Source organism: Meleagris gallopavo, chromosome 14, assembly GCF_000146605.3.
Source record: "Meleagris gallopavo isolate NT-WF06-2002-E0010 breed Aviagen turkey brand Nicholas breeding stock chromosome 14, Turkey_5.1, whole genome shotgun sequence".
NCBI lineage: Eukaryota > Metazoa > Chordata > Aves > Galliformes > Phasianidae > Meleagris > Meleagris gallopavo.
In genome coordinates, this window is record NC_015024.2 from 4,401,749 (window position 1) to 4,428,794 (window position 27,046).

A 27,046-nucleotide genomic window follows, 5' to 3' on the forward strand; every position below is an offset into this window, starting at 1 on the left:
TTTTTTTAATGAGGAAAACATGTTCTTCAATTGGTGGAATGGTGATATCTGCCTGTATAAACTTTCAAGATCATATCATCACTTGGTGATGCCCAGACACAGCTATGTTATTAGTTAATTAAAGTTCTCAATGCTACTTCGTGTCCTTGCCATTTAGCAAACATACACAACTTACATCACCTCTGAACGTTCTAAACAGAGTGTTATGGCTCCCTATATGTGCTACTGACTGTTCTGTACTTGATCAGGAATTGCCTCACTCCTTTTCTAGTAAGTCCCCCTTCATTCCCTTGTTAGTCAGATAACTTCTCTATTCATAGGATGGATTAAGCTCCTCAGGCAAGAAAAATAAATCACATTACTGCGTGTAGAATGGGTTAACTGTCCATTCATCAGACCAAATTTCTTACCACGAGGATAAAAATGCAGTGCAGGAGTTCAGTACTGTATGAAGAACTATATTTGTTGTTAGAGTTGTAACCATTCTTCAAAATTTTCTAAATTTCTGTTGAATTTTCCTGTAATTGTCTGTAACCCTACATGAAGATGTTCTGTTTGTCTGCATGCTGCATAACCTTGCGTAGTGTCCTGTGGCTGTTTATCTTCTGTTGTCTTAAGGCCTGCTGTTTCTTGATTTCTCTTTTGCCCTGTTCAGTATATAGAAAAGTTGCTAATTTGGAATACAGTTTGGTCAGTAATTTAAGACAGAGACTCTCATCCTAGTTTCCCTGATACAAGGATTAAACCCATCCATAATTAAGTATGCTACCAAGACTGACAGGCAGGAGGATGGTCACACTTGCATCTGTCACAGATGTGCCAGTCTGAATTTCACAAGGCAACAGAAGCCCCATTCCCTGCCTTATAAAATTCTTTGGCATTGCTGTAACTACAGAAACTGGTCAGATACCACCTCTGTGGAGTTCCCACACAGTGTACAGTCACAGCTAGCAAGCTGTACTAGCATAATGGCAATGGAAATGCAGGATGGGACGCCCTGAAATAATTTTTGTGTTCCAGCATATCTTATCACAAGGTTACTCACAGTTTAGAGCGACACGTATTTGGGCTAATATGAGCTGGGACAGCAGCCAGTGTAATGTTAGGTCAAGATAGAGAATCACAGTTTTTATGGATTCTACTTGGAAGAGGAGAGTAATCAGTCCAGGATCTCTAAGCTACTATTCTAGGAAATACAAATTCAGTAAAGCTGACAAAACAGTGAAACGTCTGTTTTTCAAGCAAACTTTACATAAAATGCAGTATTAGATTAAGGCTATAGAAAACCAAGAGCCTAATAAGATACTTACAGAAAAAAAATTGTTTTATAAAACAGGTACAAGCTTTGGGTTGACACCTGTTCTGAAATATTTGGTGGTTTGGACATCTGTGCTGTTAAAGCTGTACATGGAAAGGATGGAAAAGATTATATTTTTGAGGTAAGCAATCCCACCCTTTTCAATAAATGCTTTATATATTACAGATATGGAAATGAAGAACATTTGTGACAGTTAAGCATTGGTTTATTTGTGTTTCTGGAAATACTGTATTTTTGAGCAATGTTTAGATCATACTACAAAGCCACAAGTCCAAGTTAGTGGCAACACTTGCTGGAAAATGCAACCATATCATATGGTAATGTTTTGTAGTGCTTGAGGAAATGTACACAGACTGCAGAACAAAACCAAATGTAGATGTCATATTTTCCCAGCCCTTGTGACTTCTTTCCTGATCAGGCTTAACAGTTTTTCCTGGAAGGTTTATAGATAGCATTTTCCCAGGGGAACCCCAACAAAATTATATCTTTACGTGGAAAGGCAAATTAAGAATGAAGTGGAAACAATTTTTTTTTTTCTATCCTAACTGTTACTTTTAAGATCTGATTCCTCATGAAACTCCAATGCTAGAAGATACTGTTTTGGATCATTTTGATAAGTTTTTTCATGTACCTTAGTTATGGATAAATATAACTTTGTTTAGCCATGAACCAATCACTTGCCAAATACACAATTCAGAGTATTCAGTATTTGCTAAAGGAAAAACTAACGGTATTTTTTCCAAGCCATGACAGTAATCTGGGATCCAGAAAGAGGCAATGGATGGACCTCCTTCTTTAGTTATCCATACCCATTTAAAACAAAAAAGCTTTGCATAACAAAAATCTTTGTTTTGCCACAGAGTTAAATTTTTCTAATTTCATAAATTTACTTACAACTATTGCAAGTGCTAAGAATTCCCAAGTCAATTTATAACACTTTAAAGGGCTGAGCAGCTTGCAGAATTAAACCTTCAGAAAAACAAATATAATTAATGCCTACCTGCTGACATGCTGAGGAATACTGAAGAAATCCTGTATGCTTAGTCTACCTGGCCAAATCAGAACTTACTGTTTCTTACTGCATTGTAATTCACTGTAGCATAAAATTTAGTTTCACACTAGACCTTCTCTTTTACTCCTCCATGTAGTGTAGTCTGTCCCACCAAAACTTTGTATTAAAACTATTCCTTGCCCTGTAAATCTGGCTGAGATTTGACAAAGTAGAAAAAATGTATTCTCCTCTTTCTGAAAACGGACCACTCTGACTTCTGATGAGACAATATAAACAAAAATCCTGAACATATCTGTTATGTGTGCTACTTCGCTCCTTGGCTGTAGCCACAGGTCTGTCTCAGACATTGCTGACTTAGTGGGAAGGTACAGATTTTTGCTTATATGTAAGATCCTCTGCAGCACTCAGGCTTTCACAGTCTCCCATATGCCATCCAAAGCTTTGCAGGATACTCTGCAGTAACTGTGCTCCCTGAATGTCTCAGAAGGTGAGGCTCAGCATTTTTGACGCACTCCAGTTTGTCTACATTCAGTAAATAGAGTTAGTTCATTCCAGTTTGACTGCCTTTAAGCAATACATTTTTACCCTACAATTTTAACTATAAAATAATGGCATACAAATAATAAATAACAAAATAATGAGTAAGATAGGAGACCTTAGTTATGTAACAAGTTAACAGCTAAAAACTGATAGATCGTATGCAAAAGATACAAAGCTAGACTAGAAGTACATTTAGCAAGTACGTTATTGCAGAAACTGGGGATTTCAGATGTAAAACAATCTTGTGACTTACAGACTGGAGCTAAAGCTGGTCTGGTAAATTATTGTCATTAGTCTACTCCATGTAGTCTCTCCACCTCAAATCTTACATTTCCTAATCCCCTTTCATCTTGCTGTTTTCTGCTTCCAGTGGAAATGAGAGATGTCTTCTTTATTTTATTTGATACCTCTGTTGCATTCTTTCTTGCAAACTGCTATCACACTGAACACTCTTCACTTTCATTTACTGAAATCCAGTTTCAACATTTTTGATACTTCTTAAATTTATAAGCAAAGGCAGCAATCAACATCAGCTTCCACTGAAGTCAGTGTACACAAATAAACTTTCTGTATCAGGCCTGGTTGGTTCATTGGGTGGGAGAAGAGGAAGAAGTTTTCTGACAATTAAAAGGAAGAGGGAATTGTAAGAATTGCAGGATACACCAGGAACTGGGTTTATAGAGCATTTTCAGTAGTGTACGTAAGAGATGATGCAATTAAAAGAAGAGTGAATAGATGCATGATAATTCTCGCTGTCCTACAGAATCAGCTGAATTGTTTGGAAGATGCTTGTGCTCAGGAATACTTAGAATGTATGTAACCCATTGACATGTAGAACTGTTTGCAAGGCTCACACTGGACAGTGTCTGTAAAATTTACAATCATTTTCTACTTAAATGCCAGCTTATATCAAGACTTTCCATACTCTAATTATGACAGTTATTGCACTATAATTCTGTGATGTAATAAAGAGCAAACGGCCATCTGTACTTGTACAGAAAAAGTTTCTGTCTTTCCATTGCTTTCAATATGGGAAAATAGATGCAGTGTGTTCGTGCTGCAATCAAGGAACCAGAGCAGAACAGGACAATCAGTCTGTAAACAACGGCTTTACACAGCAATTGCAGTGCTACACTGAAAACCCTGCTCTTAAGTTTTCATAGTGACCGGTATCTTGTCCAGTAGAAAACTAAAGCATTCTGTGTCATTCTGGACAGAAAAAATACAAACATTCTAATGCATGAAATAATGTATGCAGGTATGGCCACTTCGAGCATTCAAACAGTATAGCCACCATTAGGAAATCATACATGTATTTTGACCAGCTTCAGAGTGAATGTGAATCAATTACAACTGTGCTCTAATATCCTTTATATGTTCAGCATTCTAGACAGAAACAAATTTCAGAATGATTCTTGGTAATTAAGCTGGGAGAAGAGCATTTTACAGGAACTTAATACATACGTTTTGACAAAGGTATTCAGCAAAAGCTTTAGAATATGCATAATTCAAAAAAAGAGTTTTTAAATACCCACAGTACTTAAGTATTCCATGTAACATTACATGTGCTTCCAAAAAATCATTCTTAACTAGTGTTAGAAAATGCAACACTTAAATCAATGTTAAATGACTATTTCTGGAAAACTGTGCTCCCTGAATGTCTCAGAAGGTGTGATAGTCATTTTGGCATTTTGCTTTCTTTCATTCCCCAAAAACATGGAGCAACAAATTGTACCCGGGGCTGATGCTACAGAGTCAAAATAACACTGTGTCTCCTGACTGTAATATTCCAGCTGCACTTCTTAGAATGCAGCACAGTAAGTGATTTTATTTTAATCTGTGACCTAGTATGGTAATCATACATTGCAGGTCGGAATGTGTTGGTTCTTAATGTTAGATCCAGACATCACACCCAAATTTTCAAGATGGTACACTTTCACTATTTTAGTTTCTCCAGTAGTTTCTCTTCTATGTGTATGAGTGAATTGATGACAATTTGACAACTTATTCTATAAGAATTTGAGAACATATTCCAACCCTCTGTGGCCATGCAATTTCTGAAAAGTATGCTTGTTGTTTAAGTAGAGTAATGGCTGCTGTGTAAGTAGAGTAATGCCCACTCAGGTATCATATAGAAGGTTTAGAAAGCTAAAAAGAAAGAAAAAAAAAAGAAGGATATTTAGTGACACTGATGTATAATTCCAACACATGATTTCTACATACGTAAATCTTCTTAGCAAATAGAAATACACAGATGCTAATTACTATTAACTTCTTGTAGATGCCTTCCTGGTGGGATGTGCATGTTCCTTTGACCAAGTAATGTAATAACAAATAACAAGAAATGCCTTCTCACATTTTTAGCTTTTGCTTCTTAATTTGGGTGCATTTTAAAGATCTGAGTCTGTTTTCTTGGTGCTACTTTGTGCACTGGCATCTTTGTACTTTTTAAGCTACTCTAGATATTTTAATGAGTTCAGGCCAATCCTACCATTATGTTCCAAACATTATAAAACAAACACATTTCCAGTGTACCATTCATCCTTCCAGGCAGCTGTAAATGTGACACCCACGGAAACTTTGAAGTGTCCATTTGAGCCTTCTTGTTATGCAGATGAGAGATAACTTATGTAGACCAATCTGCCAGAAGACAGCAAGGACAAAACACTAGAGTCACAGAATCATTCAAATGTAATACAGCCTCTCTTTTTCTGTGAAGCTTCAAGTTCTCTACAGTTTTCTTAGATGGGGCTCTAAGAAGTAACTTTGCCTTTTAAAAGAACAAGGTTTTCTAAAACTTGTTCCCCAGAAAAGAATTATCTTCTCTAGAGCAACCTCGTGGGGTTTGGGGTGTTATTATTTGGTTGGTTGGTTTGTTGTAGGGTTGGTTGTATTGGTGTTTTTTGCCTTTCACTTCTGTACTCCAAAGAAGCATCTCCATACCTCTTCAAATGAATGAATTGAAAGGGCTGCCAGGTTGCTCAGGAAGAAGCCCAAGTCATTTCTGTGTGTTACAATCATAGCTGTTGTTATCTTTCCTATTCTTTTTACTTCAGTTTGAATACTCAGCTGCCAAGCATCATTACACCAGAGACAAATTGTAGAAATTAGAATTCTAAGAACACATCATTTCAACATACAATATTTTAACCACTTTATCAATTCTTGACAATACAGCATCAAATTAAGGTCCATTAAGCTTTAAAAACTTGAATGAGAGAAATAATTTGATTTTTCACTTTTACAATTAATATTTCTGTAGTTTAATAATAGAGGGAACACAAAATGGAGTGTTTCTTGTTCCTGACCACTGAATAATACCTTTTTCATGACTCATTTCTGGAAAAGCAAGCCTCTGGGAAACAAAACAGAAAGCTCATATAGTGATGATGAATGCAGTAAAAACAACAACAAAAAAAAGAACAGAAATCTTTAAAGTGGCTTCATGGATAGTTACCAAATTTTGCTCAAAACTGAATGGGGGAGTGGGTGGGGATGGCTGCTGCAAGTGTCTTATTTCTGCTTATTTTTATCCTAAGCTATATTAAAATTAGCTTCTAAGTGGGTTATAACCTAGCAAGATGCACAACATTTGGATTTCCTAAGGAATATTCTCAGGAACTATAAAACAATTTAAGAAATCAAAAAACAGAATTTGATTTTTTTGAAGTCCCAGTATAACAGACACCATTTCTGAAGGTGCTGCAATTGTTTGAACTACTAGAAAATATACCACCAGCTTTTATAAAACATATGTTTTAGGAGATGTAATGATACAGCACCAGCACTAAGTATGCCGTCTTTTCAAGACTTGCCTATTTCCATATTCGCTGTCCTGAATAATGTTGGCTAAAGTACACAAAATAATAGATGAGAAGGGAGTAAAGGTGATAAACCTGTACCTCATGCAGTGTTTGTGTTCAATTTACTTACAGTTGTAATTCCTTTGAAATGTTATTTATACTATTCAATGACACAAAGAGCCCAAGACTGTAATACTGTACATCCAAGTGCTCAGAAGCTTTTCATTATTCTATCTGAATCATATCCAGTTCCAAAATTCAGCACCAAATACTGGACATGAAAATATATTCTTTTAGTACTCTTTCATGATTATTATAAGAGGCGTCTCATAAATCATAAATAGACGTATAGAATGGAAGGGAGATCTGGGTGTCACTTTGTCCAATTGCTCAAAGCACATCGAACTCTCACGTTGTTCAGGGCCTATCCTTAAAGGCATAGGAGAGGGAGATTTTTCTGTTTCTTTTCATTCCAGACTGAAATGCAGTTACATAAGTTTGTCTTCAGGCTGTTGGGTCCCTCACTGTTTGACTCACTTTCTCATCCATCGTTATTCTTTTTCTGCAAATCTTGTTATTCACTCACTGCAGGAGGGACTGTAAAAATTTTCCTAGCTGCCAATGTTTCCCTCCAGTACTATTCCTGCCAACTTCTCAGGTGTGGTTACATTTCCAATTACAAATTATTCCTGCATCTGCTGTAGAGACCTCTGGGAAAGCCCCATGATTACTTCATATCCAGTCACTTCCTTACTTCTCAGAAATTACACTACCTTCTCTTACATCCCACTCAATCTTAAATGACCTTCTCAAACTATTACTTGTTCTTAATGTCAGTTACTTTCCCCATACTTAGAACTCTTCATTAAATTCTCTTTCAGCCTCTGCCTTTCTGGTCAAAGTTTTCACCACAACTGCAGACATCCAGGTCCCATAAAAAAACACAGAAGAAGAACACATTCATAAAATAGCAACAATACAATCCAGCTTCTCTTATTCACAGACCAAAGTAAATGTTTTGGGTTGGTTTTTTGTTGTTGTTTTCTTTTTTTTTCCTCAGTCCTCACACTCTCAAGCATAGACCTTCAAAATTCCTTTGATTTCTGATGAAATTAATTGCTACTCCCTCTGCACTTACCTTCTCTTGAAACTCCCAGGTGTTTCTCCATGTGAAATCTATGTATTGTTCTCCTGTCAGACTCCCTGGGCACTTCTGACTAGCAAGCCTTCTGTCTGTTCATTCTTATTCCTCTCAGCATCCTGAAAAACAGCTTTTTCTCTTACCATGTCACAGTTTTTTACATTTGCCCTTCCTCTTATCTCTGCAACTCCATCTTTCCCAGCACCATTTCTTCATGAAGCTGTAGATAAGAGATCTTTCATAATTCTTTGGTGGTAAATATTTTATGTACTGGAGAAGTATGTGTAGACAATGGCAGTTAGTGTAGTTTCTGCTTCAAAATGGGGAGTCCTTTGCAATTACTGATGTTTTATATTTTCAATGGCTCTCTTATTAATCCCATCCCATTTCCTTTGATGGTCATCAGAGATAAACAGCATTTTTCTTTTCTTTCTTAGCAGTCTCAGTTTTGCAGCCAAAATCTCAAATAGTTGCCTTATACACACAAGCAACAGCAGAAGGCACAATTCACTGAAGGGTCATATCACTGAAAGGTGTTTTATTTTATCACAGTTATTTTGTTGACTTGCTGTAGTTTCTATATTACCACTAATATAAGTTAGTCCCTCACAGCTTAACATAAAGTTGTGTTAAATGCATTTCAGCATATGTTTTATGGGTGGCAAGAGAAATTCATCCCATAGAATTGGGTACTGAAATGCATATAAATCAAAGATGAAAGTAGTATGAACTAAGTAATGATAATTCATAGTAACCTGTTTTTACAGACATCTACAATAGTAAAGCTTTAATCCATATAAATTGCAAATGCCTTTCTTCTATGAAATCTTCATTAGTGGGAAGCTCCAATATTTTAAATAGCTAAACTAGATACTGAAAAAAGACCTGGCAAAGTGTTTCAAGGATATTTTAAGACTAGTAGAGAGTGTAAATAGGCTGTTTATAAACCAGGATGCTGTCTGTGTTTAAACTTTGCCAAGCTCTCTAAGGGGAGAGGAGCCATCATGACATTTCCTATTAATCATTCACAAGTTTTAAAAACTCTGCTTGTGTTACACAAAATATTCTAATTCTTAAGATATGCTTATATAAAACACTAGTGATTTCTGATATCTTTCATTCATTATTTTACTAGGAAGGAGAATAGAAACACAGCAGCAGCAACAGTATAGTAGCTAACAAAAGGGTTTTTAATCACCATCAAAACCAGTCACAGTGACAAAAGGTTCTCAAGGACAAATGGCTGGTTTTCTTATGTCATATGTATTTGAATCTGCCTAATAGGTGAACATGGCGGCTATACTTACAAATACTACCTTACTATCTTCAAGAAATTTAAGATTTTGGTTAAAATATACCTGAGATGTTCAACAGAGCCTCCTCTGGATCTAAGGAATGATCTGCTTGAAGATTTCCAACTAATAAGCCCTTCAGTGTTAAATCCTAGTCAGCTAAGCATTGCTGAATGGCATGACCACAAACCAGTTCTGGCCAAGTTGATGCATATCTACCAACCATTCTGTCAAACCCAGCAGGGCATATTCACTAATTAAACAACTTGGATCATTGCCAGTGAGTCTGAAAGCTTCACACATTGTGAGTACTTAAACTGCTTAAGTTGTGGTACTGAGTTCCATGGCATTAACCATGCACACTTTTGTCTGGGACACAGAGAAAGTACAAGGGGTGTCTAAACTCCATTAAGATGCTGCTGTAGGAACCTTGACATACATTATCTCTGTTTAGAGATGTTCTAATTTTATATTCATGTTCCAAGACACATGGGGTGAAAATCTGAAGGAACCTACCAAAAATCCTACCAGCATAGGATTTATCCTATGCTGCTTCTGGCAGCTGTCACAAATTACCGGTCTAACAATGATAACTCTTAACTTAATATTCTTCTTTAAAATTATATATCTGTCATAGGTAAAAGTCCAGCAATAACCTATCATTTATTTTAGTTTAGGATGTGCACAGTAATTTTCCATTCCAGTATATTGAAACATACTGAAAACTTTATGTTCTTTTCTTTTGCTACTTTAATGTGAAGTTTAAAGCAATGCTGTCTAATAACCAATTTTTCTTATGAAATTCTGTTCCATTTGAGCAGCCAAAGGGTATTTTACAACTGGTATTAATCAAAATTAATTCAAAATCCCTTCAAAATCTCAACAGAATAGACTTTATGTTATTTTATAGCTGTCAAAGCTGAGCTGAGATAGGTTAAATGAATTACTGATGTGGATGTTGAGTTTTGAGCAACACCTCAAAGCTGCTTCTTTTATTCCAAAGAATGACAACTTTTCAATGTGTTCTGGTAAACAATGTGGAAATAATTCCCAAATATAGTTATGTGCAAGCAGTCGTAGAAGTATTTGGAAATAGAAAATCAGAGTCAGAGCCCAATCCTCTGGGTCTTCATCCTATCTAATCCTTTGGCAGGATCTTATTTTAGGCAACTTGTTTCACGGTAATTCCAAATATATTTTTTAATGTAAGTGGATCTTAAAGAAAGTGAGGTTTCCTTTCTCACACCTGTTATGCTTCTTCACTCAAGCCTTTCTTCATACATTCATTCATTTTTAGGAAACATTTGCTCTATATCTCAACTATTATTTCTTTGTTTACTTTAGGTTTATTTTCAATTCTCTTTGCTGTGAGAAAGCTTAGAGGAGACATCCTAGATTTGAAAATCCCAAAACAAACGTTGTCAGCATTTTGATTGCCAGTATGCAATGTTAGTGTCTCTCATAAATCAACAAACAGAAGAATAATGTAAACACTTTTGGGCTTCAAGCTAATATTATCAGAACAAAGTCTTTGTCAGCATCAGTAAGAATTTCTATAGCACTATAAAGGAGATCGTGTGCAGTGTAAGTTAGTGGGTTGAGGAGAGTGTTGTTGTCTGTACTATACCCCTTCATCCCACAGAATTCAGAACCACCTGCTTTATTCCCTTCAGTCTGATCACTGTGACAGCCCTACAAAGAACATTCTTCCACTTTGTAAATATTTTGCATAATCAAGTCTTATCACAAAATTTCAGTATCTTCCCTTCAACAACACAAACTGAGTAATTAATGAAAAAAAGCTCAATATACCAACTTACATCAGAATAGCTTTCTGAAGAGATGGGAATCAGCTTCCCAGTCAAACTAGCCCTGCATGCTTCATCAGAGCCCTTTTTCTTTTTTAGTCCTTTTGCTAGAGATTGGGTAGTAGTGAGTGACATTTATGAAGTTTCTCTGATCATCAGCACTCCCAATTGCCTGTGGCAGAAAAAGTCCTCCAGCAGTCTCTTGACTCTGTTGAACCTTTTCAGTCTTCTTCCATTTACCTGCAATGGAGAAGAGAAGCCAAAGACACACAGGGAAGTTCACTGCTGAAAATACTAAAACACCTCCATGTAATTCACTGATCTAGATTACCTTCTAGATCTGGGCAAAGTCCATAAGGATTCCTTCTTAATGATGCTTTCCTTCTTCATCCACCACCATCCTCTCTCTTACCAGCACAGCTTACTTCTGCATCAACTGCAAGATCTGTCTACACTAGTGAGAAATTTTGTGTGACGTTTTTCATCCGGCACAGACTGGAAATTAGATGGACGCAATTCAGTTTGTACAAACAATCCAACTGGGTCAGACATAATAACATCCATCGGGTATATTACCACTAATGTAGTCCAACTGCTTTATCCTTTACAGTCATTTATTAATTACTAATATTATTGCTTGTGTTGTAGGCTTCAGTCACTTGTGATCCACATCTATGAGATACACCAAAATGCAGAGCTGCAAATGACACGCTGTCACCTTTTTCTGAATTGAATGAAAGACTGCAATTTCTCAAAAGCAAATTAAATCCTTTGTGATTGCAGAAATAAGAATGTCTATTGCCATTGTGATATTTCTCATGAAACACACAGAGATACACCAAAAATAGGTTCACTGTAGAAGTGACAATACCTCTGCGGAAATAAGAAATCCTTATAGCCCACTGAAGCGAACAGAATTCAGTGTTAGTTTTATCTGTTAGAATAGCTGAATGAAATAACTGCTGAACTGTATTGACCAGTAAGATGTACCATGGAAAGAAGTACATTTTTATTGGTCTGTCTGATATTCTGTTTTATTATGTTTTGTTTTGTTCTGTTGGTTGTTGGTTTTTTTTGCATCAGCTGCATTGCAGCCATGCTGCTTTTCAAAACAGCCCATCAATAACAACAAGGTCTTGTTACAAAGTTTTCTCTAATCAGTAAGGATCATTACTGTGAGAGCAGAAATCCAACAAAGAGCTAGGAAGCTGAAGTTTTAGTTGATATTTCCATGTTCTGATTCAGCTGATGATCAGAGCTGAACCACAACACCACCTAAGAGAAAAAAATCCTCAAAGATGTTAGCTTAGACAGCAGTGCAGACAAGTTCCAGCAGTCAACAGAATAGCCTAAAAAATCTCATATTCCTTATCTACTATAGCTGTGAGCTTCCCACCAGAATCATGTTCCTTAAAGAGTGTATGCCCATGTATTGTACTGCACCTGTATGTTGCTTGGAGATTAGAAAGAGATGATGTGGTAAAACTGCTGTTCTCTTGCTCTGCTGATCCACATTCTGCACTTGGGCTTTTTTGTTTTTTTTTATTCTGGTATAACTTGTACCATTTATACAGATCCCATTTGTGTTTTGTCTCTTTTTCTTTTGTTTTTAAAAATGAGCTGATATTCTACACAGATGTGGAATAAGTTTACTTTGGTGCCATATTTTATTTTACAGGTAATGGACTGTGCAATGCCTCTGATCGGTGAGCATCAGATCGAAGACAGGCAGCATATAACTGAATTAGTTGTAAGCAAAATGAACCAAATGTTGTCCAAAACTCCTATACCATCTCCTCAGAGACCCACTGCCACTCAGCAGCCTCAGGTAGGAAATCTTTGTCTTTACAATAAAGCAACTTTTCTGTAATGTTACACTCAATATTTTCCTTCAAGAATCTGGCTGGACAGCTATGCAGATGTACCCTCAGCTACAACAATTCAAGAGCTTTTCAATATGTTTGATAGATTTGTCATGTTTGAGTGAGATGGATGGATGTAAGTGAGTAGTGCAGGGTTTTTTTTACTGTTTTGTTGATAAGATTCTATAAGTAAACCGACAGCTCTGGATTCTGTGAATTACTGGGTTTTGTATTTTTTTTTCTTTCAGTTTCATCTATATAAAATGTTATGGAAGTTTAAATATCACAAAAGTCTTTGCCCTGAGTATATCAGTAAGAGTGCTAAGATAATAATTCTTGCTCATATGCATTTCTGACCTTAATTATATGATCATCTTTTGATGTGCTACAATTCAGGAAAATGCCTCTCAAATCTAGGAAACTCCTGAAATATGCTTAACATGCTATCAAACTAGTTTCAAAGATTGAAAAGGAACCATTTTCATTTATTGTATTTCATACAGTCTGATAATTAAAGTATGTTGACCACAGAATTCTGCCCTTCGCTTTGCTACCAGCTTACAAATACAAAATCTCTTTTATTGACACTTTAGAAAATTTCTGTGGGTGTCATTAATTTGTACAAGGTTTTAAGAGCATAAAGAGGCCACCTAAGTGCTAAACAGCAACTCTTATCAGTTCATAGGCTAGGCAGCAGGTCTAATCCAGGACAGCATTATTGGCTTCAACTTTCAGGTACTTCTTTTAATATACTGAAGGAATAAACCATGACAATAAACTATTAAGGACTGCTGCTTGGTACCAGCACAGCTCCATGCTGATCAGTTAATTAACAAAGTAATCCAAACTATATTACAGAAATTACCAAGCCAAAATCAAGAATCTATTTTTACTGCCAGTAGGCTCCATACCAGGTAAACAGTTTGAAAACAGTTCTGTGGCATACCTCAGACAGACAAGTTCTTGAGGTAGGGTGACTAATTTGTTCTTCAAATATATCATCATGTTTTAAGTTATAAAAATACACCATCCCACATAAAAAATTGTGTGGCTTCTATTTATATTACAGCCACTCAAACCTAAGCACAAATTGCTGAACCACACACAATGGAGATGTTTCCATCAAGCATGACTCAAGTTTATTGTATAGAGCACTGAAAAAGAGGGACAATAAAGGAGAAAATAAATCATCTCATACCAAATGCAGTTTTTTCTGGGCCCGTAAAATTAGTCATACATACAAATGAAGCAAAGTGTCAAATCCAGAGTTGCCCAAAGATTTATCAACATAAATCAAAATTTATGCAATAATGGACAGATTCACAGTGACTTAGATGCTTTAAATCACTAAATCTAAGGTCCTTTATAAGCATGCTTCCCTGGATTTCAAAGAAGGCAATGATGGAAAAATGTTTGTGGCTACTGGTGTCATACAAAGAAACTGGTTACCTGTTGTACGTAAATACAGTTTTACTAATTTCCACCTAAAACTGGCTACAGAGGACCAGATCTAGAATGAAAACAGGACAGGCAACATTTTCAGAAAGTTTCTAAATTCCTCAGTCATTTCTGTCACCCATCATGTCCATGCAAAGGATTTTTTTCCTGTTAAGCAAAGAAGCCTCAGATAAATCAAAAGATAGTATCTGCTGGTGAGCTACTGAATTTCCACTGATAAGTCTAGGTTACTGAAGAATTTAGCCTTTACTAAAGGCAACAGAATGTTATTCAACATTAATCTTACTTGCCTTATCGTGTCCCTTAATTATGAATTACAGTTGACCAAAATCAGAGACACATCCCTTCAGAATATTTGCAATATTATTTACATTTCTCAGTTAATCAGACTCTGCTTCCTTAAAATTCTCCTTCTTACGTTACTCACCAGCTTAGGTCAGACAAATGGGATCTAAATTTCTACAGAAGATGCCATTTGCAAACATCATTAATCTTCTCAGGGAGACAATCATGAGTATTCAAATCAGATATCACCTTATGTGTAGTTCCTTATTAACTAGGTTGATTTCCTAAGAATACAATTAGTCTGTTAAACCAAGCTGTTCCTTACATCTTTGAACAGATTTCTTCTTTTCTAATCTCAGACATTATTTTCTATCCTTGTAAAATAAAGCCCATTCAACCTGCAGAGAAAGGAGAGAGAATGCACATTCATGCAGTCTGTATAAAACGTGAAGCCAGGAATTTATCCCAAATAAAGTATGTGCATGTCAGTGTGTGGTCTTAGAGACTAAAGTAACACGAATACCAAAAAGTCAAATGAGTGGTTTACAGCCATAGAAGTGCCATATTTGAATTCCCTTATTATCTACGCGTTTGGGTTTTTTTAATTAATTATAATGTATCTGTGGCATTGGGTTCATCATGCAACAAAACAATGTTTCAATTTACAAATGCCCTCCATGGTCAGTACTGTTCCAATTAACTAGTAATCCATCAGAGAACAATGATTAGGAAAACAAGTCTTTGTTTAGAGCTATGCAGCCAAATCTTGATGGAAGCAATTGGCCTTGGAATATGTTTTGAAGGCCAGCAAAGTTCCTTCTGTCAGAGTGCCAGAAGTAGTGAATTCCAAAAATAAGAACCTCAGACAACTCTGTTGCTCATGTTAAAAACTCAGAAGGGCAGATCCCGTGATTCTTAAACTTGTTTGAGATATCAACTTATTTACTCATTTGTTTATAAACCCTTTATAACAAGATACACTGAAAAGGAGAGGAATAATCAGTGAAGGTGAAAGCACCGGTTTACAGTTCTTTCTGTTGCTCCTCTTCCCCCCCGACTCTGTGCAGCCAACAAACTGTCATGCTTTCGTGGTCTCAGCTTACTGCATACCTTTGACAGCATGATCAAACCATACCAAGATAGAAAGCATTTGGAGTTACAGGACTCAAAACTTACCAGTTTTGCTTCTATCAGTCACTTTCCAAATCTTCCCACTACAAAGAAAAGGAAGAATGCCTGGACAGCTTTATCTGCCTTATATAACTGCACTTAGTTAAAAAATTCAAACAAGTACTTTATTTCTATTTATTTTTTAAAAATGACAGCTTGTTTTACATACAGTCATGATGAAAATGTTCAGTAGAAATATATCTAGGAATGTGATTTTTGTGGAAATTTTCCATGAAAAAAACAAAATCCAGGTGTTCTACTTGTAGGCAATAAATGGAAATCCAAATTTCCTCCTTTTGCAGCCTCTTCTAACACTTTTGACAACTCTTCTAAGAAGCCTCTCTCAAATCTTTCCTTAAAATACAAAACAATATGTAAAAGTACCCAGTGAAATGCTCTAGGTAGAGGAATTGCTTAACTCTGTCTCCATCTTTTGACAGGAAGGATCACTGCTGAAAGTTCTGCTGTGTGGATTTGCAAAACTACAGGTGGTTGCTCAGTAAAGGCTATTTTATGAGTGCTTCTGTAGCAACATTTATATATAAAACAATATTAGTAAAGCACATTCAAAGCTGTATATCAAATCATGATACTTATAGTGATTAAGTAAATTCTTTGTAAAATATTACATTATGCAAGAATATTGCCATAAAATTCAAATGACTACAGTGATATTAGCAGTTGAAAATAAGGAAAATCATATTAAGAAAATCTTATCTCATTACAGCTCTGTTGAGATCAAGCTGCATTATCAACCACAGAACAAGGAAGTTTATATCCTTAATGGAAGGAAGAAATATGTGCACCAGAGGCACAATATCCATAACCACATCTCAAAGAGCAGAGCATTCCCTAGTATCCTGGTTACTTTCTATTTAACAAAAAGAAGTAGCACACCAGCAAAAAATAAATAAATAATGCAGAAGCAGAGGATGGTGCTTTACTTGTTTTGAGACCAGAACAGCAGAACTTGGCATATTTCCTTTCATAACATTCTATTTTAAAACATTTTAATACTTTCTTTACTTTCTACCCAGAGGGAAGTTCAGTGCAATTACTTTAAGTTCAGTACAGAGTCAATCAGCTCTTCCTCACCCATCTTTTGCTATACAGACAAATGGTTGATTTTTTCTAATTTCTGTCTTTATCTTATTCGTTCTTCACTCTCTGAACCTCCATGTGATTTGACTACAGCCAAACAGTTCTCTCCCGTTTCTTTTACTACATTGAGAGAGCAAATTGAACCAAATGTGAACACAGAGTGGATAAAAACTATTAACTCCAGAAAGAAAAGCAAACTTATCAAGTTACCTATTCTTGTGCTTCCATAATAGTAGTTACAGTTCTATTCCATTCCATCTGTTGTATTTGCTATTTCTTTATTTCAAAGCAAACTCCTTATGATGAACAGCATTTTTTTTAATCACTGAAGCTTTTATGCTAGGTAGACAATAGAGTTGATTTGATCTTAACTGAAGGGAATACATGTGACTGGGAAGGATCCCTGTAATCCACCATGGAGTTTTATGGAAATCTAGAAGTCAGTATTCATCTGCTTGTAAGGAAAAGTAAATTTTTCTGCACTAAAGTCCAGGCATGGATCTCATTTCTGAATGATGCTCTGCTTTGCAGTGTCATGGAAGTTCACCTGCAGTGTAACTGTTGATTAGTTGAAGAGCAACGGGGCCAAGATTAGGTTTGCTAGAGTTTGTCTCATCCATAAGCTCCTAATGCTAAACCTACTCACATTAGCCAGGCTATCTTCATACCTCCAATCAGCACCACCTGCAAGAACTTGCTGTCACAGTCCCTCTCCCTTGCAAGAATATACTTTTCATACACATTTTTGAAAGGAGAGACTGCCTTCTATATGAGTGAGGGTAAACATAGAGTTTGAGTGCTAATATATGAAAATCTTGCAGAACTGGTGCAAAGCAAATCATTCCCTGTTGTAATTACATCTGTAGTAACAGACAACAAGAGTAATTTAAGAACTGCTTGCCTTAAGCATGTCACTAGATTAGCTGATGAACCCTAAACTATATGTGCTGTATTTCTTTGGTAGACATTCAATTAGGAGATAAATGGCACCATATCATCTGTCCATAAAAGAGCCATACATGGATTTGTGGAGTAGAATCCGATAGAAATTCAGATTGTAAACATACTCAAGAGATTAGCCTGACTTTCTCCCTGCTTATGGCAAGGCAGCACAGAGATTCCATGATATTACTATATGCCTCTTCAATTATTTATACTTCCAAACTATGACATCACTCTGTATGAACAAAGCAGTATACCTAGCCAATAAACAGATAGCATAGCTGTGTAGTTGTTAACTGAGTATCTTCTCTGGTCTACATTAGTGTACAATGAGCTCTTTTTATTGTGTGTGGGTACCTCAGACAGTTTCTTTACATTTTGACAGCCATCAGTGACTACAAACAAAATCCTATTACTTATTCTTTACTACTTGTTCTCTGCATCTGCCTAGAAGTCCTTTTAAATCATAGTTCCTAGGAAGCAAACTGCTTGTTACATTAAGATGTTTATAGACTTATTGTTGTGACTCAATGGAAAAGCAGTCAGGCAGCAGCAAGATGCCCCAGTCGTCAGAAAATCTAAGGCTGTCATCGGGACTCATTAAGAACGGGAAAAATATTGCTGAGCCATTTATCCACAACAGAACGCTAAAACATACGTTTAAGGTCATGTAAGTCAAAAGGCATTCCTCAAATTGTAACGTTAAAACAATGCTTACAAGTTCTTTGTTAAACTGGGGCTCGCTGTGCTCACTGCGGTGCGTTCTGCTTCCTTGAGTCCCAGCGACACCTCGTGGCCTCGTCTTTGTGGCAGTTGATGTCCTGAACTGCCTGCAGAACCGCAGAGCAGTGCAGCACACTGCAGGAGCTGCACCGCCCCAAGCAACGAGTTGGGTACATTTTACCCATGCGAAATGCGCTCTCTCCTGCAATTTCTGACAACTCTATTATAATGCATTTACACCATTTAATTTCATTATTTTCAATACAGAAAGTATGTGCTTACTTAATATGTACATATATATATTGTACATATATATATATGTGCAATATTCAGCTTTGTATACTTGAACAAGAGAAGATTATTTTAATCAAAGGTTTTTTTTTTAACATTTAGTTATTCTACCTTTGTGAAAATACAAGAAAAACAGTTGTTATGATTTCAGACCCTAATGATTTTAGATCCTAATGCATGGAATTAAGAAAAACAGAAGAAAATAGAATTGTAATGGACTTAACAAGAGCTGAGGGCTTCTTGTTAATACGCATGAGGAAGGCACACTTCATTCCACGTATGTTTACAGCAGCCAAGTCTAATTATCACACACAAATAATGATAGCATATATTTTAGTACACCAATTTTGTCCATCTTTCATTATGACATCTATTAAGGGCAGATCCTTTGTTCTTTACAGAAGTGATAGGGATCACAACAGACTACACTGATGGATTAAGGGTATTTATAAGAGTTCTGGCTGAGTTTTTTAAAACACTATTTCATTGCATAGTTTGATTTAAGGTTGACATTCAGAGAGTGAGATACTAACATCGAAGTTCATGCAGGAAAATAAATCTGAGGCTCTTTGACAGCAGTAGGACACAGTACACAGATGCTGAACAGAGATTTCATTGAAAAATACTGTAAAATAACCTATTTAAAAATGTTTATTAAGATCCTGTACCAGTAGATGGAGTAATCACTACGGAGGTAAGTACGTATTGCTCAGTTCTTCTACTGGTGGCGTCTACACGGTTGGTTTTGGTGGCTAGCTGGAAATGTATCAATTAAATGAAGATGATTAAATCAAAATACCAGTAAGTGCTCATCTTTCCTAGCTTGTTTTGAATTAGTGTGCCACAACTAAGCAAGTGTGCCTTTATAGTGCCCTTTTTAAAGGGATACTTCAATAATAAGAGAAAAGACACTAAAAGGTATATATTAGAAGGTTAGGATTATTTGGTTAAAATTTTTACTGACATCGATAGAAATTAGTGAAAACAGAAGTTTTCAGGATGTTGCCTTGGTTTTGTGGGTTGTGTTTTTGTTTGTCTCTAGATTTTTGTGAGTGTGCATTTTTTTAATTAGTATTATTATTATTGTTTTTCGTTCTGACTGTACTGAATGTTTATTGTCAGTGGAGTGTCTGGGAAGAATACATGCATGATCTCCCTGCAGATAAGCTGAGTAAAGCTTGATAACAGAAAGAGTTGCTCACAAAAATACTTCATAGAAAGATCCCATAAGGAATGTGACAGACTCCAGCATCAGGACTGGGATGATCAGAATAACTTTTTGTTTGTAGGACAGGTAAGTAAGGCAATAGCCTTACTGCCAGTAATTTTTATAATACATAAAGCAACAAAATGCTAGATAAAGCTGGGAAAAAAGAAAAAAACACCCAACATATTAAAAGTACTACTAATTAATAACTTTTTAAAACATATTAATAATGCTTTTGGTCAACACTGAACAAAATAATGCTTTTCTTAACTTTCTGACCATCTGTCTTCCAATCTGCCCATTATGTTGACAGAAGCAGACAATGTCTTCAAGAATTCTGAGACTCCATGGTGACTAACCTCAAGAACAAAGATGATGTTTAATTCTTAAGTAATCATGAGCATTCCAGTATAGAGTATATGTTCTCAGTAGATTTTTGTGAGAAACAGCTTCCGTTTCTCACATTTTTCGAAGACTTCAAGAAGATGTCTTCAATCTGTTATGTAGCAAAACTCAGTCTTTCAAAATTAAAACAAGGAAAACAGTGATCCTTTCACTATGGAACATGTAAGTGTTGCCACATAAACAGGTACAAACATAGAGTCTAAGTTAGATCTCTTTGGTCTTAGTGCTATAATTACAATCATATAAAAACCTCTTGTTTTTTTCTATTTCATCATATTTTTCAGCTATTTCTACTGATTCTACTGATTTTGCTTATTTAAGCTGAACCTAATAGAATCATCTTTTCTTGGAGGTTTTTCCTTTGCCTCCTTTCCTTTCCCCACTGTGCTGGGTGTTTCCCTTCTACTTTTTTATTATCATTCTCTGTCGGCACTTGACTTTTTAAAATTGATTTCTCTGAATTTTAAGTCATAACCTGTTAGGCAAAGCCATCTGGCTTTATTCCACATTTAACTTACAAGGATTCTGTCTATCTCCCCAGTAGTCATCACCGTAGTTTATTTTGAATAAGGACTACATGCTAAATAAGAATTACAGTTTTTGAACATAGATAACTACCGAGAGAAATTACAGAAAAATTCAAAACAGTGCAAATCATTTTCAAATATTCTTGAATGATCATTTGAGAAAAAACAAGTAACCTCCCAGTTCCTCCACCGCTCATCTCGTGGTGGATCATTGCTTCATCTGCATCGCTGCCAGTAGTTCAAGCTTCTTTTCACCTGTTCAAAGATTGTTCTCCAGTACCTCTTAACTTATAAAAGAGACTCAAAAAGGTTCTCATATTCCAGCAAGTCGCCAGCGATGCCTACATGTGGCTGTGTGCTTGTGCTGTGTCAGACAAAGCAAGGAAAGAAGCCCACACAACCATTGGCAGACAGGACTTACGTTCTGTTTGAGTTCTGAACTTTAGTCTTCTTTGGGGTATGGCTCTTAGCTCAGTGACTTGTCCTTTCCCAAGCCTTTTCCTGCTCCACCATTCTGTAACACTGATACAACAGTATTCTGACAAACTACTCATTTTAAGTTAGTTCCATCTTTTTTCAGACCTTCTGTTTCAAAGCACAGATTTCAATTCTGAATGGATCCGGTAACGATGGATCATTGTGACTCCAGGTTTTAACTCTACCTGTTCTTGAAAGGATCACTTGTCATCCCATATTAAGAAGAACAGAGGAGCTGATACAGCATAGCATCACCCAACGTCCCTGGGTCCCAAGGTTAAAACATTCCTTACAGTTACAAATAAGAGCGCAGCATTTTGACACTATCAAGTTCTAAGCTAGAGGTATCTATGTACACTGAGAAACATTTAAGGAAGATTAACTTTCCAGAACTAGATAGTCTTCTAGATATGCTGTACCACTTTCATTTTCCTGTCCATCTATCTTACAGCTCTCTTTCTGTGGTATAAATAAGCACACTTATTACATTTCAGTTCCAGATGCTTTAGCACACAGGGAGCTCTCTCCCATCACATTGTCCACATTCCTTCCTTGTCTGTGGGGAGCAATTTTTTTACTGGGAAGAACTGCCTGACAGCTGCTTTGCAACAGCATACTTTTAATGTTCCCTTTTCAAAAACTGAAGTTGAAATCTGGCTTCATTAAGCAAGAGTTGCAATAAAATCAGATTGCATCCTTGTCCATTAGAATTACCATCTGTCCCTGGAATGGGACCAGTTAACTTCAACAAGTGCTGCTACTTGTTAAGAAACACTTTTTTCTGATAAGTTGACATCCTAAATTTTGTATAGCAATGTCATGTTTTGTGATAGTGAGGGGGATATTTCTTTTTTTCAGCAAAATAATAGAAAATAGATGTGGCATAGGCAATGCGATGTCACCTGTTTCATTGTCTAAGAGAAAATATTGAAGTGTGCCATTAAATAGCAGTGAATCTAGGATATTCATTTTTCAAAGTGTGTGTAAAAATATTCAGGAAGAAAATTCTTCTCTAGGAAGAAATTAGTTATCTAACAATGGAAAGCACTTTGTATACAAAACATAAGCTATAGTACTTTTTGATGTTTAAAACCAAAACTTTTTCAGTTGTAAATACTGTTCCAAGTAAAAATTAAGCTGCATAGCTTGTTTTCTCCTCTGAGCAGTCATTTCCCTTCTCATTCAGAGGAAGATTTTACAGGTTTTGCATTGATAATTTGGAAAGCTGGCTGAGCAACAACAAAAGCTGGTCTAAATTTTTTAATTCTTTATCACAACTTCAACATGAAGTGCTGGCACCAGTTTTGCTGAGAATATCTTTAGGGCAAGCTGAACACTGAAACTCCAAACAACTGTAAAATGTGGGAGTGGCTTCTCCTTTCACTAGCCTCTTTGCACTAGATGGTGAAAGTGGCTCCTTTCTGAGGTGTGCCTTAGCACGCCTGTCTTACAATTGGAATCAGGCCTATTTCACTGCCTGTCTCAGTCCACAATAAATAGCAAAAACTTTGTTGTCATGTTAAGCCCTACTACCGAGGAAGCATTTATGAGTCACTTATACCACGTTCATCCTGTAGAGAGTAAGGTCTGTTCTAGCAACTGGTGAGTACCCTTACATAGTCACTGCACACTGAAGGTATAAAACAGTTAGCAATAAGGTGCTAGGGAGTTTCTTATTTTTTGATTCTCCATATCACAAAGTCAATTCAAGATCTCCGTGCTTTGCTAAATAATATGTGCTTAAATAAGTATGTGCTTATTTACAACCCAGTTTTATTCAGCTAATGCCTGTTCTTCTTGGTTCACACTGTCCTTCAGTGTAGCTTGTTCCCCCCTATCTATTGCTTTACCATTACAGTGTTGTAAAAAGAACTGTACTGCCTTCAAGTTTCTTTGGCTAAATTAAGCTAGCTGAGTTCTTCCACATGCTCTAGGTACAGACACTTCCATCTGCCTGGTCAGTTTAACAGTGCTTTTCTGCATCTGATGAGCTTAAATTCCTCTTTCTTTACCAGGAGTGATGTTCCTCTATTGTAAGGACTAAGTATTTGTATCTATGAGACTTTTCATGCAATCATTTACTACTACTCAAATAATCTAAATTACCTCTCTGCTTTGCAATCACATTTCTTCCTTTATGCAATCAATCTCAGCTTGTACTTTGGCAATTCTCAATTGATCCTACTATTTCTTGGTCTGAAAAATATGGCTTTCTTTTCAAATATTGAAATACCTATGAAAAGCTTCTATCATTGCATTACAAAGAAAACCAAATGAAACCCAAAAACAACAATGCATGCTCCAACTTTGGTTCACAAAAGCTTCAAACACAGCCAAATCAATATCAGTTTTAGCTGGGACTCAGTTTAACATCTCCCTTGCCTAGGGGCTGTTTTACTGCCAAGTTGCTGCTCTTGCTTCCACCCTTTTCAGCATTCTTCTGATTATTCAAAATTCAAATATATATATGAATCTAATCTGCATTTACATAAACAGATAGAAAAATAAGTAGCACGACTGATCAAATTATAATACATCATGCTTTAAGAACACTGTTTTACTCCAGTTTTACCTAGAGAATTTTAAGGAGATTGTTTCAGGTGAGTATGGAAAAGAAGGAAGTGCTACAGAGACATCTATGGGCACTTATATTTTAGTAGCTGGGTTTCTGCTCTGGCTATAATGAACTTAGCCAATACTCTAAAGACCATTATGCAGCCAAAGCATTGATTTTTATACTCAGATCTGAGAAGTCAGTATTGCATTCCTGAAGTATTCATGGGACTTTTTGCTTCCACAAGTAGAGTTATATTTTTTCTAATAGTTATGTAAACAACAAATTCCCTTTGACAAGAAGAGATTCAGTAATCATCACTAGAGAATGTTACTATCAATATCAGCAATCCTCTCTTTTGGGAATTTTGATGTGATATAAAAGCTGCATTCCTGAAATGAAAGCAACAAGGGCTTCTTCCACAGCATTTACCACACCTCACTTAGTATAAACCATTCAGTATGGTTTAAAATTCCATACTGAATGCTGTCATTTCCCATCTCTGCACTAGTAATTGCTGTATAGCATGGTGCTACTAACTGGGAAGCCTTGAGCATACAAATAAGAATCCGTTCAGGGCCATTTTCCATAGTTCATATTCTAATCCTTCATTCTTGCAGTGTTTGAATTAAGCAATCTGCAGTTTGTAGACGAGAACGAAGTGCATGAAAACATGTTTGTACTGAAAGAAACTGGTAGGAGGGTGATCTTCTAGGCTGGGCAACAAAGAAAAAAAAAAAAGAAAAAAAAGAAGAACAGGAGGGGTGAAAACATCTGCAGGACAGGTCTAGTCCAGCATCTCTGTTCAGAGAGGCTGTGCCGCTTACATGGAGTTAGCAGCTCTTACAATTCCATTGGCACACCACGTTGGAGAGGTGAGGAGTAACAGACTGCAGTCAATTTGCCAACAAGTGGTGTTTTAGAAGAAGCCTGGATTTTATTAAAGACCTTGGCTCAGGACAGCAAACAGGAGTGGTTCAAAGCCTGTGTTTAATATCAAGTATCAAGGCTTCTGACTGTCTCGGAGAAAAAAAAAAAAACTCTTGAAAAAGACTGGATTACTACAGACCATTGAAAAACCATGAGTAAGATTTCTCAAATAGGAATGTAGTGCTAATTAGTCTTTTTGGGTCAGCCTGGGTGGGTTGGCTAATTAGCAAAAGTAATATACCAGTGTGATTGGCCTGGAGTGTGGGTGAGGTTCCTGGAAGCACCAGGTGATATCTGGTGAAAAAAGGATGTGTGGGTGGTAAAATCAAGACAGCTGCAGTCAATGACTGGAGTGGGGAAAATACATCTCCAACAGAAAATGCACAAAGGCTTTAAACTTCCAGAACAGTTGAGGTGAGGATTAGCAGGCTTCTATAAGGTTTATTGAAAGCCTAATTTAGGATAAAATAATTTCTTGGTGAGATAGAAAGATATGTGGATTGCATAAGTACTGATGTTGTCAAGTCAGTTAAATAGCCTGTGCAATAAAACCTGAGACCATTTCAGTGCAAGAACAAATGGCAGACTTGCTTCAGCCTCAAGGCACAGAGGAAATGGGGGCCCTACAGATGTTGTTTTAATATTTAAGTGATGTGAATTTAAAGCGTCAGCTTATTTTCAGTTTCTAAATAAAATATGAATTTTCCCTATGTAATCTTTCAGTAGAAAAACAGCAACGTGCACATTCTCTCTGGTCTTTGTCACTGCACAGAGCTCCTCAGTGTATTTTATGGCCTTTTGCAGGACTAGTAAGTCTATCACATGCTAATAGTAGTAATATTCTTTACAAAACGCTATGCATGCTTTTTAACCAAGTCATGCGGTCAGTTCAGTCCTCCAGAAATCTTCTGAAAGCCCTTAAAGCCAAGTACTCTCTCTTTCCCTTTAAGGGCACACTCCACGTGTCATACTTCAACACCAAAGGAAACAGAAGCTCTCTGTAATGCAGAACACCCAAATGCCCTACGGGTGTGTAGAGGAAGGTGCCAGGTGCATCAGAACAATGGTAGTAGAATATGAAAGGAGTTAGCTCCTTTAGGGCAGCTTTTCAAGGTTACCATTCTCTGTGCTGATTTGCCCAGTATCCAAGGATTTACTGATGTATATATATATTTTTTTCAGCAAGCTCCTGTGCTGAAAATTAGATAAAGTGGATACCACAAAAAATGCTTACTGCGTCATTGAAACAGGAATAGGATAGAAATTCAACTTTAATGCGTGGTTCAGAACTCTAGAAGAAAAAGAAATAGAACAGGGAAGACTTTAAGTCACATGAAAGCATTTTAAAATTATCTGGTGGCAGTGTATCCCCATCCTTACAGTGATGTTTACCGAGAGCTATGCATGGATCAGTATGGATCAGTTAACAGGGGGATCAGATTTTGCCTCCTTCATTTTGTATGTGTCATTTTTTACACCTCAGCTGGTCTTCTGAAGGTTGGTAACTCACAAAACTTACTTTTGGACCTGTCTTATGTCCTTTCATTTATGTAGCTGAAGCAGACAAAGCAATTTAGAACAGCTGCACACAATAGTGTCGTTGTAGCATTCAGAAAGCACAATTTCTAGATTGCTGTGCTGGAATTTGGATCATTTGAGTAATATTTATTTCTGCAGTTCTGAGATCAGATACAAAACTATCAGAAAAAAAATAAGTTTTGCAAAAATTGTTATATTAATTTTACATTTACTATTTAATATATCCTGGGTTTTTCCTCGTGACAGATGGCAGTTTAGTTTCTGAATCCTAAAAAATAAAATTAAAAAAAAAAACAACAACAACACCCCAACCAAGATATTGTGTCCAATTATTTGACATATTTCATTTTTTTAAATATAAGAAGTGAGTCCAAGACGAAGTTTGAATTCAAGTGCTAATGTTCCCAAAGGCTTTTCTGCTCCAAGATTTTGGTTCAGGCCCATCTTTTCCTCTGGACAAGTATATATTCAAAAATGATACTGCTGAATAAATCTACTCTTTTGAAAATTTAAGCATTACATGTGTTTCTAATAACATGTCAGATGGAATAGCATGAAGTAATTTTAATTATTTTCATTATTTGTCTGTGGTTTTTGCTTCCTTCTTTCATTTTGCTTAGCAAACTAGTTAACCTAGAGTAGCACATCTCTCTTCCCATTT

At 36.3% G+C, this 27,046-nt stretch overlaps 1 protein-coding gene across 1 annotated transcript in view; it reads left to right on the forward strand.

Annotated features, from left to right (window-relative positions):
• SYN2 (synapsin II) overlaps nucleotides 1-27,046 on the forward strand; it is a 121,114-nt gene that overhangs the window by 86,868 nt on the left and 7,200 nt on the right. The window contains exons 9-10 of the mRNA XM_031555504.1: nucleotides 1,337-1,439; nucleotides 12,593-12,742. Of these exons, the coding sequence (XP_031411364.1) occupies nucleotides 1,337-1,439; nucleotides 12,593-12,742 (253 nt within the window). The remainder of the gene's footprint in view (nucleotides 1-1,336; nucleotides 1,440-12,592; nucleotides 12,743-27,046) is intronic.